The 12,994-nt window shown below is 35.9% G+C and overlaps 1 protein-coding gene across 1 annotated transcript in view; it reads left to right on the forward strand.

Annotated features, from left to right (window-relative positions):
• Positions 1-12,994, forward strand: part of TMEM38B (transmembrane protein 38B) — a 56,889-nt gene that overhangs the window by 25,006 nt on the left and 18,889 nt on the right. Inside the window, exons 3-4 of the mRNA XM_028108743.2 lie at positions 8,659-8,843; positions 9,633-9,720. Coding sequence (XP_027964544.1) covers positions 8,659-8,843; positions 9,633-9,720 — 273 coding nt within the window. The remainder of the gene's footprint in view (positions 1-8,658; positions 8,844-9,632; positions 9,721-12,994) is intronic.

The raw sequence follows: 12,994 nt of genomic DNA on the forward strand, positions 1-12,994 counted from the left end.
TCAGAGCAGAGAGATCGCAGTCTGTTCTTCAGTGAGCTCTCAAGGCCACACTATTTCCGTTTCTGTCTGTGCTACTATAAACTGCAGTCCTGGGTTGTGCGCCCCTCAGCAGCGCTCCCAGTCCTCGCTTCCATGTTGGGGGCATATCTCTGCCCTTTGTGCTTCTAAAACCGCCAGCCGCCCCCAGTTCGCATGCGCCACCCAGTGCTCTGGGTTTCCCTCCCGGGGCTGCCTTAAAGTCCTTTCGCCATTGGTACTGGTCTGCGATTCTGTGCCCCCTCCCCAGCGTGGAAGGCTGTTGCTCACCAGAGGTGTAGGATCCCTACTGCCGGGCTCCCTCCCCCTGCCATTTATCCCCGATATCTGCCTGCGGAATCACAGCTTCCTGCTTCGTACCTTGAAACCAACCGCCTGCGATATTCTGTTTGTGGAGATCCAAATCTACCTTCTTACATCTCAGGCTGATTTTGTGGGTGTTCAGAATGGTCTGAACTCTGAATTCCAGGGACGAGTTGGAATAGGGTCCCCTACTCCTCTACCATCTTTTCCCTGTGGTCCTATCTCTTGAAGAACCAGAGCCACTTGACATGTAGAGTTTTTCATAGTCTGGAATGTGCTGATTGTATACTCATGGTGCAGACTGTTATATTTCTGTATTCTCTGTTTCCTGAAAATTGGTAGTTTGTTTCAGAATACAAATCAGATTCAGGTTGGATCCCTTTGGCAAGACCATAAGAGGCCCCAAATATCTGATTTGCTTTCTTTTTTGTAGACATTAGCACTCTTACCCTTAGTGACTGAATTAATTAACTAGGAATTGCAAAATGGTAATAGTTTAATTCTCTCTTGTCTTATGTATTAGATGGAGTAGTATAAATAAATACTTCCCCCTAGTCATCTATTATTTGGTGACCCAGTTGTAGGAACATATAGGAACAGCTGGATAAATCCTTGATTCTTTATCTTTATGTACCAGTTTTCATGATAGTTAATTGGTCCTCTGTCATCGTCCAAAGGTGGGACCATTTTTTTTTTATTTTTGAGTAATTATGAACTTACAGATTTAAGCATATTTTATAGGTTTCAGTATATTGCAGTTGTCATTATTGAAGCTCAAATTATTTTATCTTTGACTGGTGGGAGCGTCTTCAGATTGGTTCTTCAGACTGATTAGCTCCTTGCTACTTAATATAAGATTCATCTTGTACTTTTCCTCTGGAGTCACTCATTTCTCTTAAGAAGCTCTGGTTTCTCTTAGTGAGAAATGGCATTTTAAGACCAAAATTTGAGCACTAGTGATGTTCATTATTACTGGATTGATACGGTTTCTAAGCCTTTTCAGTGGACAGAGCTAGGAAAAATAAGGATGAAAATTACTCATGAGTTCATATTGATATTTCTAATTCAAATTCAAGACCACAGAGCCTTCATTAAACTTTTCTGTTACATATATTATATATATGTATCTCCTTTCTTTCACACTAAGAATTTTCTTTCTTGAGAGTTCAAGACATAATAGAATTAGAATATTCCAACATTACTCATTTATTTTATTCTTTAATATACACACAATACACAATAGCTTTGGAGTAACAGTACTAATACTACCACTGATGTGATTACTGAGAACATTAATTTTTTTGCATATATATTTCTTATTCTCTTCCCATTTTTAAAATAGATGTACTATTCTACATTGTCATAGTTCTAACTATTACATTCTATTACTTTTCCTTTCCTAATCCTCAGTCTTAGTTTTACAGCTAATAATATGTTTAATGCTTATCACCAGTACTTTATGTCTGTGTCTCTTTAGTAATTTTGTTTGTTTGAAGCTTATGCTCTAGGAGATTCATCACTGAATTCCCATATGTTGATGTTTGTCTCTGGATTTCGTACTTGAAAGTCAGTTTTACTGGGTATAAAATAATTGGATTACACTTTGTATCTTTGAAGATTTTAAAATGTTACTCCATTTCTTATGTCATAAAGCATTGCTGTGAAAAAGTCTGATGATCATTTAATTTTCACATTCTTCTAGATGCCCCAAATATTTTTTTTCCTGTTAAAGCCTAATAATTTAAATAAAATAAGTCTTGGTGTTGGTCCTTCTGGGTATTTTTAGGTATGTGGTATGTTCTTTTTAGCAGGTACTTTTTTTTTTTTAATTGAGAATAAATTATTTTAGTATTTGTACTCTTCAGGAAATTGTATGGTTGGTATAGGGCTCTTCGTCTTCCTTCAGTGGACTTTTAAAATCTCTTTTTTTAAATTTAAAATATTTTCCCCTTCTATTTCTTCCAAGGTATTGTTATATTTATTTCTCTTTGTTTTCATTCTAGTTTGGTTTTCATTACTGAAGTGATTTCTTTTCCTTTAATTTTCTTTTTTCCTGAGAATTGTATCTTCAGTTCTCAGTTTTTCTAATTCTGATGTCTGTTGTTCTTTTATGTGTTATATCACTTTTCTTAATGTCTTTAGCTTATTTTGAAATAGTAGGTCGAAGTTTTGATCTGTTTGGTGGACACATTTTCCTGAGTGCTTTCATTGTCTGTAGGGATTTATTCTGCTTTTTTTCCTTATAATAAATTTGTGTGGGATTTGACCTTGATACTTTTCTGTTGGTCATTTTTATGTTAACTTAGATTTCTTGAACTTTTAGGGTAATTCAGGAAAGGTGTTCCGACTTCATAGAGCTCCTGCTTCTGTTGTTTTTATAGTGTTCAAAAGATGAGGACCAGACCATTCGCGGATTTTCTGTGTCTCTTTCCCCGTAACCCAGTTTGGTCTGAACCTTTTGTACTGCTCAGTTTTGATTCTATACCAGTGTTTTCTTCACATGGGGCTTGTTCTGAGAGACAGCTTGGGTGGATCCGTTTTGAAAGTTCATGGGGACTAAATTGCTTCAACCCCTTAGGACCTTTTTACTATGGACCGTTTGTCTCATCTGGTATTGGAGAATGCCAGTTTCTCTCAGTTTCAGCTGTTGTTATTGTTTCCAAATTGGCCTGTTGTGCTTTTTAGTGATTAGCCATTTGCTATTTTGGAGTTGTTTTGTTCTTAGGTCCATTAGTTGCCACCTTGTTGCCTTCTTCTTCCTTCCAAAAAGTATAGGTCTTGTGGGTATTGGTGAATTGTCTCTGCCCATTTGCCTTTTGGGCTTTGAAGGGATACCTTGTCACATAATTTTATTTTAGGTATGTTGTGGATGGGATTTTGGTTTTGCTTTCTAGTTGCCCTGTTTTTATGTTGGGATTTGAAGAGATCAAAGTCTGTGTGGCCATTGCTGCCACCATCTTCCCTAAACCCTTGCCGTTAGTTTCGATGTCCCTTGTATGTTACCACTCCGCCGCCTGCTTGATCTGATCTCCTTTCTTCCTTTCTCAGGGTTAACCATTATTCTTAATTTTGTGCTTATGCACTCCTTTACTTTTCTGTGTAGTTTTAGCATATGTTTATATCCCTAAACAATATAGTTTTTGAAGTATTATATATGGCATCATGTGTATGTATTTTTCTGTGACTTGCTGTTTTTGGTCAGTGTTTGTTCTTGAGATTCAGTCTTATTGTGTCTGGTTGTAATTTATTAATTTTCCCTTACAGTATACTAGAATTAATTGTCATAATTTATTCATCCATTCTTCTGTTGACAGAGTTGTTTCTAGTTTTTTTCTATTGCAAACAGTGTTGCTAAGAACATTCTTGTATATACTTAAACTGGTGTACACGAGCAAGATTTTCTCTTGGTATTTGCTTAAGAGTAGATTTATTGAGTTAAAGAGAAAATGATTTTTAAACTATTCTACATAATGTCAAATCATTTCTCAAAGTGGTTAACTAATTTACATTTCTACTGTATTGCACCCAAACTAAAAACTGGACTTTACCAATAACTTACATATATTTCTTTTCCCCTGCCCCGTTTCTCTGCACTTTTCCTACAGATAACTTCTTTACTGTTTGTGTTTATCTTACCTTTCGAAAAAAAGAAAGCATAATAATAAATATGAATATCTACACAATAAGTTTTTAGTTTTACTTGTTTTGGGCCCTATTTTAACAGGGAGTATTAACACTGTATATAGTTTTCTGGGATGTGTTTTTTTTTTTTAATTTTATTTGAGAGAGAGAGTGAGCGGGGTGGGGGGTGCATGGGCAAAGTTAGAGGGAGAAGCAGACTCCCCGCTGAGCAGGGAGTCCGATGCAGGGCTTGATCCCAGTATCCTGGGATCATGACCTGAGCCAAAGGCACTTAGCTCGCTGAGCTACCCAGGCACCCCTGGGAGTTGTTTTTTTCACTCAACATTATATTACTAAGAGTCACCTGTGTCTTTGCATATGGTTGTAGTACATTCCTTCTCATGCTCTATAATTTATTAATATCTATATTTTATTTGTGCTGATGATCATTATTATTGGTTACAAAACAATAATAATAGCAACCACTGGTAGAGTATTCACTATGTCCTAGACATTTTTTTGTGTTTTATATATATTATCTCCCTTAAACCTTACAAGAACTGTGTGAGGTAGGTACTGTTTTATTCTCATTTAGCAGATGATGTAACTGAGCAAGATGGGTTAAGTAGCTTGCCCAGGGTATCACAGATATCTAGTAGTTGGGGCCAGGACTCAAATCTAGACTGTCTTTAGTCGGCTCTTATGCAGTGTGTTGTTTTGGATTCTGGAAATATAGACAATATTTCTGTCCTCTCAGACCCTTAAATATAAAAAATGATACTTGTTTAAAGACCCAGTATATTCTACTGTTTTATTTTTAAGGTTTTAATGTTGAGAAAAAATTTGTAATCTTTGCTTTTTTTGATTTTAATTTGAGAGATAAAATTATGTTTGGAATGTACTTCAAACTCTAGCAAGCTAAATTACGGGATTCTGTGAATGCACTTACTGGAAAGGCCATCTTTATTTAGTACACTAGCTCATAGTGCTCACATGTGGATATTAGCACCATCTACTGGCAACAGGAAACAATAGCTTGGTGTGTATAGTATTGTTTGGAAGACTGTGTATATACCTTCATAGTTTTTTTCTTTTTGAAAACTGTTCCTGGCGAAATTAATATTTTATAATTTTTCTGTGTAGTGGGTTTTGTGCCCCAGTTTGGTTTCCTTAAACTTCCAAGTATCAACTATTAAATATTGTATATTTGCATAATTGAGACTATTGCTTTGAGGAAAAATACAAGGGTATAGTTTTACAGGTCTGTCATCCTCCAGCAGTCTTTTTCAAAGCATACATAAAATACATAAACTTATTAATTTGTTAGACTAAGAAGCGCAAAGCTGTCATATTGGGTCAGTATGAACTGTATTTAATTTGTCATTCTGTTTTGGCTTAGTTAAATAATACTGTCTTTTGTAGTCAGAGGAGTAGAATTAATAATAGAGTGAAAACAAGGGTTCTCTGACTAACCGTGGGAAGCTTCTCTCTGCTCAGCTCTTGGTATTAACCTAAATTCTACTTTCATCTTTCCTACTTAAACTGGTTTAGCTTTCATTTGTCAGTGGCCTGATATCTTGTTTGTATCCTATTTTAGACTAACTTCTATTATTTTGAACTATTCTTTGCTATTTTTTCTCAACTTATGTGACTTAAAAATGTATGAGAAATCATTTGCCTTCTCATTCTATTTCTTGGCTGATATATTCCATTTCTTCTTCTTTTCCAATATGTTTTCTTTTCTTTCCTTTTTTTAAAGATTTTATTTATTTATTTGACAGAGAGAGATACAGCGAGAGAGGGAACACAAGCAGGGGGAGTGGGAGAGGGAGAAGCAGGCCTCCCGCGGAGCAGGGAGCCCGACCTGGGCTCGATCCCAGGGACCCCAGGATCACGAACCCAGCCGAAGGCAGACGCTTAACGACTGAGCCACCCAGGCACGCCTCCAATATGTTTTCTTAAAGACACTTTACAAGTTAAAGTTGCCCTAGATGTGACGTTAGTAAGCGGTGAAATATAATCTTTATAAAAGGAGGGACATGGTGATTGCTTAATGAGTGTTGGTTGAGTGGTTCATTAAGGGAATTTTAAAAAGCTTGCTTACGTTATAGAGCAAGAATGGCTGTTTAGGGAGCCATTGGTCTGATATGTTTACTTGTGAATCTACTGAGAACAATAAACAATTGTTTTTTTTTTTTTTTGCCCTGTGGCTATTTAACACTTGAAATGAGAGCTGCTTTCTGTTTAAAATGTTAGCTTATTGTAGGTATACTTTAGCAGTATCTGATTAAATAAAATAAAGACTTGTTTATTTAAAAATAGCAATAAACAAATTTTAGACCATATGCCGTAATGTAACATAGTTGAATTTAAAAAGTCCAAGTTGCTGGGGCGCCTGGGTGGCTCAATCGGTTAAGCATCTGTCTTTGGCTCAGGTCATGATCCCAGGGTCCTGAGATCGAGTCCCAGATTGGGCTCCCTGCTCCGCGGGAAGCCTGTTTCTTCCTCTTTCACTCCCCCTGCTTGTGTTCCCTCTCTCACTCTCTCTGTCAAATACATAAATAAAATCTTAAAAAATAAAAAGTCCCAAGTTGCTAATAGTTTAGGTTTTTAACTAATGTTAAAGATAGTCTTGGCATAGAGAATGAAAATGGGGTCATAATACTGTATTCTTTTAGTTTTTGTTGTTTCTTTGAGTATTTTACCTTTTTTTTAAAAAGATTTTCTTTATTTATTTGACAGAGAAAGACACAGCGAGAGAGGGAGCACAAGCAGGGGAAGTGGGAGAGGGAGAAGCAGGCTTCCCGCGGAGCAGGGAGCCCGATGCGGGGCTTGAACCCAGAATCCTGAGCTCGTGACTCTAGCTGAGGGCAGACACTTAATGACTGAGCCACCCAGGCGCCCTGAGTATTTTACTTTTGAGCATTCATTACTGCTAAAGGGAAACCTAATTCCCCTTTCTTAATCTGATCTGTGGTGGATACGGAAGTATTTTTATTATATTTAAAAATATTTTTTAAAATTGCTTATTTTAAGTGTAACTCCCCCCCCATCCTTAATCGACTTCCTTATTCTATATTTAAAGAGAGAGGTGTATAGAGGCTCTTAAAATACATGAACATACACAATTTTTAAAATGATATGAGTTGTTTTCAAAATACTTTTTATTACTCTCAGATAATTTATTCCTTTCTCTCAAACTCTTTATCAACTGATTCTTTGATTTGACACATTTATCTCTTCATTAACTGCTAATAATTATTTAATTCAGAGCTACTTTTCATCATGCTGAGTTTCAGGTGAGGGGATAACAAAGTGAATGATCACTGCCATCTAAGGACTGTTATAATTTATTATGAGCTTTGCACTCTTTATGTTATAGAGGAAAATATGTAAAGAGATCTGTTGAGGCATAAGAATTGATTGTTTTAGTTGTACAGAGCCATCAGAATTTAGTCTGAATTGAGAATATTAAAACGAAACTCCCAAAGTGAGACGTACATGGGAGTATTTGAGTGGGTTGTTGAAGAATAGGACGGAACTGGTGAGTGGAGTTGAAGGAAGGGTGCTTCAGCCTGAACGAACCGTTGCATCTTGCATTGGGTCTCTGACGTAGTGTTTTAACAAATCCATTTCATATTGCATGAATGCTTTTGGGAATTCTGACTTTATGAATCATGAATTGCAGTTCTTTTGGAAGACCATAGAATACTTCTTTTATGTGGTGTATTCTGTATCACTCCATTAGAAAGAAGGTTATGTTCCGTTTAAGCATGAAATTGTCTGCCAGAGTATTTTAGAAATGGGAGGGAGAAAAACTAGTGTGTTTTCCAGTTAATGCTATTGGTAAACTGTTTGAACAGATGCTTAGAAAAAATTAAGCTTCAGAAAATAATTTACCTGAGGAGGAGTGAGTTATTCTTAAACTAGTATCACAATTTAATTAGAGAACAATTTTCATATTCTTTTACCTGTATGTAAAAATATTTTTCCTCAACACAAATCTGTCTCCTTGAGAGTTATGATCTTTTTTTGTATAGGTCCTAGTTTCTGTGCTGCACAAAAGGGCACAGGTAAAGATGTTAATAGGGTTGAAATGCAGCCCTTCTCAGCTACTGAGGACTCTTCTCTAATTCCTTTTCCCAGAGGACAAACACACTCCAGTTAGAGAAGTCCCTATCCTAGAAGTGATTATACATTTGCCTTATTTAGTTAGTGGATTCAGCACTTACCTTCTAGAAGAGTATAGGCACAAATTAGGAACTCAGTAAACACTCTCCGCATATATAGAGTATTCAGAAGTCCAAACAAGATGAAATTCTCCTTTGATCATGTCTTTTGGGCAGGTTATTATATATGCCTCCTGTGATTTAGAGAAATTGACTACCCAATCTCTGGTCTTCTTGAAGTCAAATTCTTGGTTTATATGGATAATTCAGTTTGTTGTGCTTTGCCAAATTGTTATTGCCAATATGCTGGGTTTTTATTTTTATTGCTGTTCTTGTGATTTAATTGTTTAAAAATCTAAGCTAACTCAACTAAATTGAGTGTATATTAAATATTCATTAAATAATTTATAATTATATCTTTATTAACATGCATTATACTTAATATATTTAACATTTTATAAAATATTAAGATATTTTTATTATAAATATTTATACTTTATATGTTAAAATATTTACATTTTAATTTCAGGTATATTATATTTTTTTGCCCATGTGACCTAGTTTCCCAGGGCTATTCTTTCCTACCTGTTCAACTCTTGGCTGCGGGAATGAAAGAAGTGACCAGAACTTGGAAAATAGTAGGTGGAGTCACACATGCTAATAGCTATTACAAAAATGGCTGGATAGTCATGATAGCTATTGGATGGGCTCGAGGTAATATTAACATTATGTGTTTGTAAATATTCTGCTATTGATATACTACTGCTACTGAATGATTGTCTAGTTACATTAATGAGGATCGCATACTTTGGTAACAGCATTTTTGGAAGAAGGAAGTCTTCTCTTGGCTAGTGAAGTTAATTCATAACTAGCACTTTCGCTAGTACTCGTCATCAGCCAATATTTTGAGCCTGACTACCTTAGAGTATAAAATTCTTCTGATTGATTTGATTAGTAGCTCAGAACCAGAAGGATTCATAGTTAATTAAAGTGTAGTGCCACCATAAATAAAACAAGTTGACTTAAGAAATTATGTAAAAAGATTATATTAAAAATTGCTCTTTTTTGTGTTTTTTTCACCCTAGATAACTAGAAGTAGTAAATATGATTGATTATGGGTTCATCTTTATTCTATATCACTTACCTTTATTGTTGAGTTCTTTTGTATGTAGAAATTGAACAAATTTCTCTAATTTCTTATTGTACTGCATCTAAAACTAGTATCAGGGAATGAAATGATAAAACAGAAATTTTTATTTTTCAGGCCTGAAATAAGCCTTTAGGAACATCTCTGTGCTTGAGGCTCCTTAACCTTAATTATGGTACAATAGACAGTTGGCAACACTGATGAAAGGGAGGAATTACAATTGTCTCAGTACCATAAATGTACAAGAAAACTTTTTTCTTCCTCCTCAAAATTATATTTTGGGGATCTTCTTGGGTTGTTTCAAATATTTTCTCCATAAAATTTGGCTAAATATTCTTGTTTCATTTTATTTTTAGGTGCAGGTGGTACTGTTATCACGAATTTTGAGCAGTTGGTAAAAGGAGGTTGGAAACCAGAAGCTGATGAATGGCTGAAGATGTCCTAGTGAGTTGGTGTAAACTATACTGAGACCAGCTTTTTATTCTTAGGTCTTACCAGATTTCTAAATATGGATGGAATGGAGCTGAAAAAATAGTCATGATAAAGGGAGGAGAATCAGGAGAGTTACTCTTTCAAAAAGTCTGTTCTCTCAAATGTAGTTTTTAATATATGATTCTTTTCTCTGTGGGTTCCTCCCCTTAGAAAATAAAACCAAACCAAAGCTCCTGGATTGTTATAGAATTGTGGGAAGAGTGTGTATTTATGGAGAGAAAACTACATAGGAACATCCCTGGATGTAAATGAATCAGTTGCAGGTTCTTGGCATTTTCATTAATGACTACAACATTACTCAGATTTCAAATTCGCATAGTAGTAAAATGTTAAGCTTATGGGAACAAATCAGTCCTTTATAGGGTCTTGTTGCTTTAAAAATGAGAGTTGAGCTTAATTACACATAAAAATAAGAGAAGATTAGAGGAAATAAACCACTCTATTGATTGTAGGGTGCAGACTACCTTTTGCATCCATTTAAGAGAATCTGATCATTAAATGTTATCTAAAGACACTTACTCATTCTTAAATAAGTTCACAGATGTATCTCTGATGCTCCTGAGAATGAAATAGAGAGATGTAGTTACTATTTCCACAGTTCAAGAAGGAAAAGACTTAAGGAATAGTGGCCATAGTAAGCAAGCTGAGGAAAGACTCCATGTGAAAATAAGCTTATTAGAATAGATTAAAAATTTGAGAAGCAGTCTATATGATGAAGTCTATATGTTTGTGTGAAGCAACAAATTCTAGGATATTTAACTTGGAAAGTAACCCTTAAAGTGTGAATGAGGTAGTTTAGGAAGAGAACAAACTAGGTTTTGATTGATAAGTTATAAATAAGGCATTAATGAGATTCAAGGGAAATTTTTCTCATTTTGAGCATATGCCTTGAAATGTCTTTCATAAAACATTTCTTGGGCTGTTATAACCAAACTCAAATTGTTTCTCCTTTGTTCAAAACCTTGGAATGACTCCCCAGATGGTCTGTAAAACCCTCCAAGATCTGCCTTACTTCCACACCCTATTTGCTTTGACTTTATTTCTTACTATTCTCTCTTTTGCTTGTATCCTTGAACAAATCTACCACGTAGTAGACACTCAATAAATATTAAATGAATGAAAGAATTATCAGTTGGTCAGATGAGATCACTGGTTCATTATAATATTTTGTGTATGTGTATATATACAGAAATTTTCATTTATCTATTACCAAATACTTTTGCATAGTAGAGAAAGCCTATATGGTCTTAGAGAATACATATATTGTCATAAACACAATGTTGGTAGAACTATGAATGTTAGAGGTGCCGGTGAGGGCTCAGAAGAAAATGAGGAGCATGATACTGGCAATTGGAGGAGATGTGATATAGTTATATAGTGGGAGAAAACTTAGTTGAGTTGTGTGCTACAGTTACGTGGAAAGCATAATTTGTGAGCAGTGAACTTGGGTATTAGCTGAGGAGATTTCAAAGCAGTGTTAAAGGTCTGGACTTGTTTCTCCTTGCTGCTTTTAGTAAAGTGAGAGAGGAAAAGTTGAATTGAGGGAATAACTGCTGAACAAAGAAACCAAAATGATGATTTGGAAAATTCTCAGCCTATCCAGATTGCAAAAGATGATTAAATTAGGAGATTCATTTTTAGGAAAGTCTGTTGTGGAGACTTTCTAAGTCTTACTCTAAAGGTAAGGATTAAAGGTAAAGGGTGCGGCTGGAAAACTTTTGCTAGTGTTAAAGAAATTACGTGTATGACTCCTGGATCCACTCAGCCATCACAGCACAAACCAGGAATAGACATGAGACCATCCAGAAAAGATATGTGGAGGACCATCTTAACTAATGTCATGGATCCCTGTGTTGTATGCTGGAGACCCACAAGGTTTTTGAAAATGTTCTCTTGGTAGAAACTGCCAGCTTGCACTAAAAGGGACAGAGAGAAGGTGAAATAAAAGGAGGCTGTCAGACTCCCAGAAATCTATAGGCTGATAAAACTGCTCGGCTGCAAACATGTGTTACCCTTCAAAGAAAAGGAAAAATGGATTTTGGCCGGAAGCCATGGGCCTAGAGGTCTGAGGCCAGGCCCACGGTTTGGAGTCCAGGTGCAGAGGCCAGACCCATGAGTGCAGAAACTGGAGCTGTGGACTCGGAGGATGGAGCCTAATGTCACAGAGGGTTATTACTAAGCCTTGAAACCTTGAAACCTTGAAACCTAATGGAGTTGCATAGGACCAGTGACCTCTTTCTTCCTTTCCTTTTGTTTTCTCCCTTTTGGAATGGAAATGTCTCTATTACCATATACCTAGTCTACTATTGTATTTTGGATGCAGATAAACTCATTTTCTAAGTTCATAGGAAACTAATATAAGAATATTTTCTAAATGTATCCTGATCTTCCAAACCAGTCTCATTGACTAAATCTCAGCCCTTCAGTTCCCTGTCCCATTTTATTGTCTGCAGAATCCTTGCTTTTCAGATTCAGTGCCTCTGAATTTATGCTCTAAGGGAATGCAATCCCTTAGAGCATGTGCTAAGAGGAATCCATGATGAGGTACTGTGGTACAGAACCCAAACTGTTAGAAACCAAGAATAGCAAAATGAGGTTAAGATAAACCTAATTACTGGGGCGCCTGTGTGGCTTAGTTGGTTAAGCGACTGCCTTCGGCTCAGGTCATGATCCCGGGGTTCCGGGATCGAGTCCTGCGTTGGGCTCCCTACTTGGCGGGAAGCCTGCTTCTCCCTCTCCCACTCCCCCTGCTTGTGTTCCCTCTCTCGCTGTCTCTCTCTCTGTCAAATAAATAAATAAAATCATAAGGAAAAAAAAAAGCTAAACCTAATTCCTTTTTCTTTTAATCTCATCCTTTAAAAATGTCAGTTTGGTGTACATTTTATAATACATACATACAACATACAGTTGTATGTATATATAACTTATAAATTAATTGATAAACACATATTAGTGTCTTAAAACATTTTTTTTTTGGTACCAATAAAGATGCACAGTTAAAAAGTTTTAGAGACCACTGTTCCAAAACATGAGTGCTGGCCAGTCAGCTGTTAGGCAAGGTCTAAACCCCTGGTGCCCAAACCTAATCCTGTTTTGAACTCAGTCCTCAGCTTATAATAAATAAATAGGTAATTTTTCATGAAATGAAATTTGTCATATTTTGCAGTGTGGCATTCTAAGAGTTTATCATTTATCTTTCTGTAGTTGTAAGCACAAACTAGATAAT

The sequence above is a fragment of the Eumetopias jubatus genome, unplaced genomic scaffold (genome assembly GCF_037043125.1).
Source record: "Eumetopias jubatus isolate StellerSeaLion01/CBP00866 unplaced genomic scaffold, mEumJub1_p1.0 scaffold_15, whole genome shotgun sequence".
NCBI lineage: Eukaryota > Metazoa > Chordata > Mammalia > Carnivora > Otariidae > Eumetopias > Eumetopias jubatus.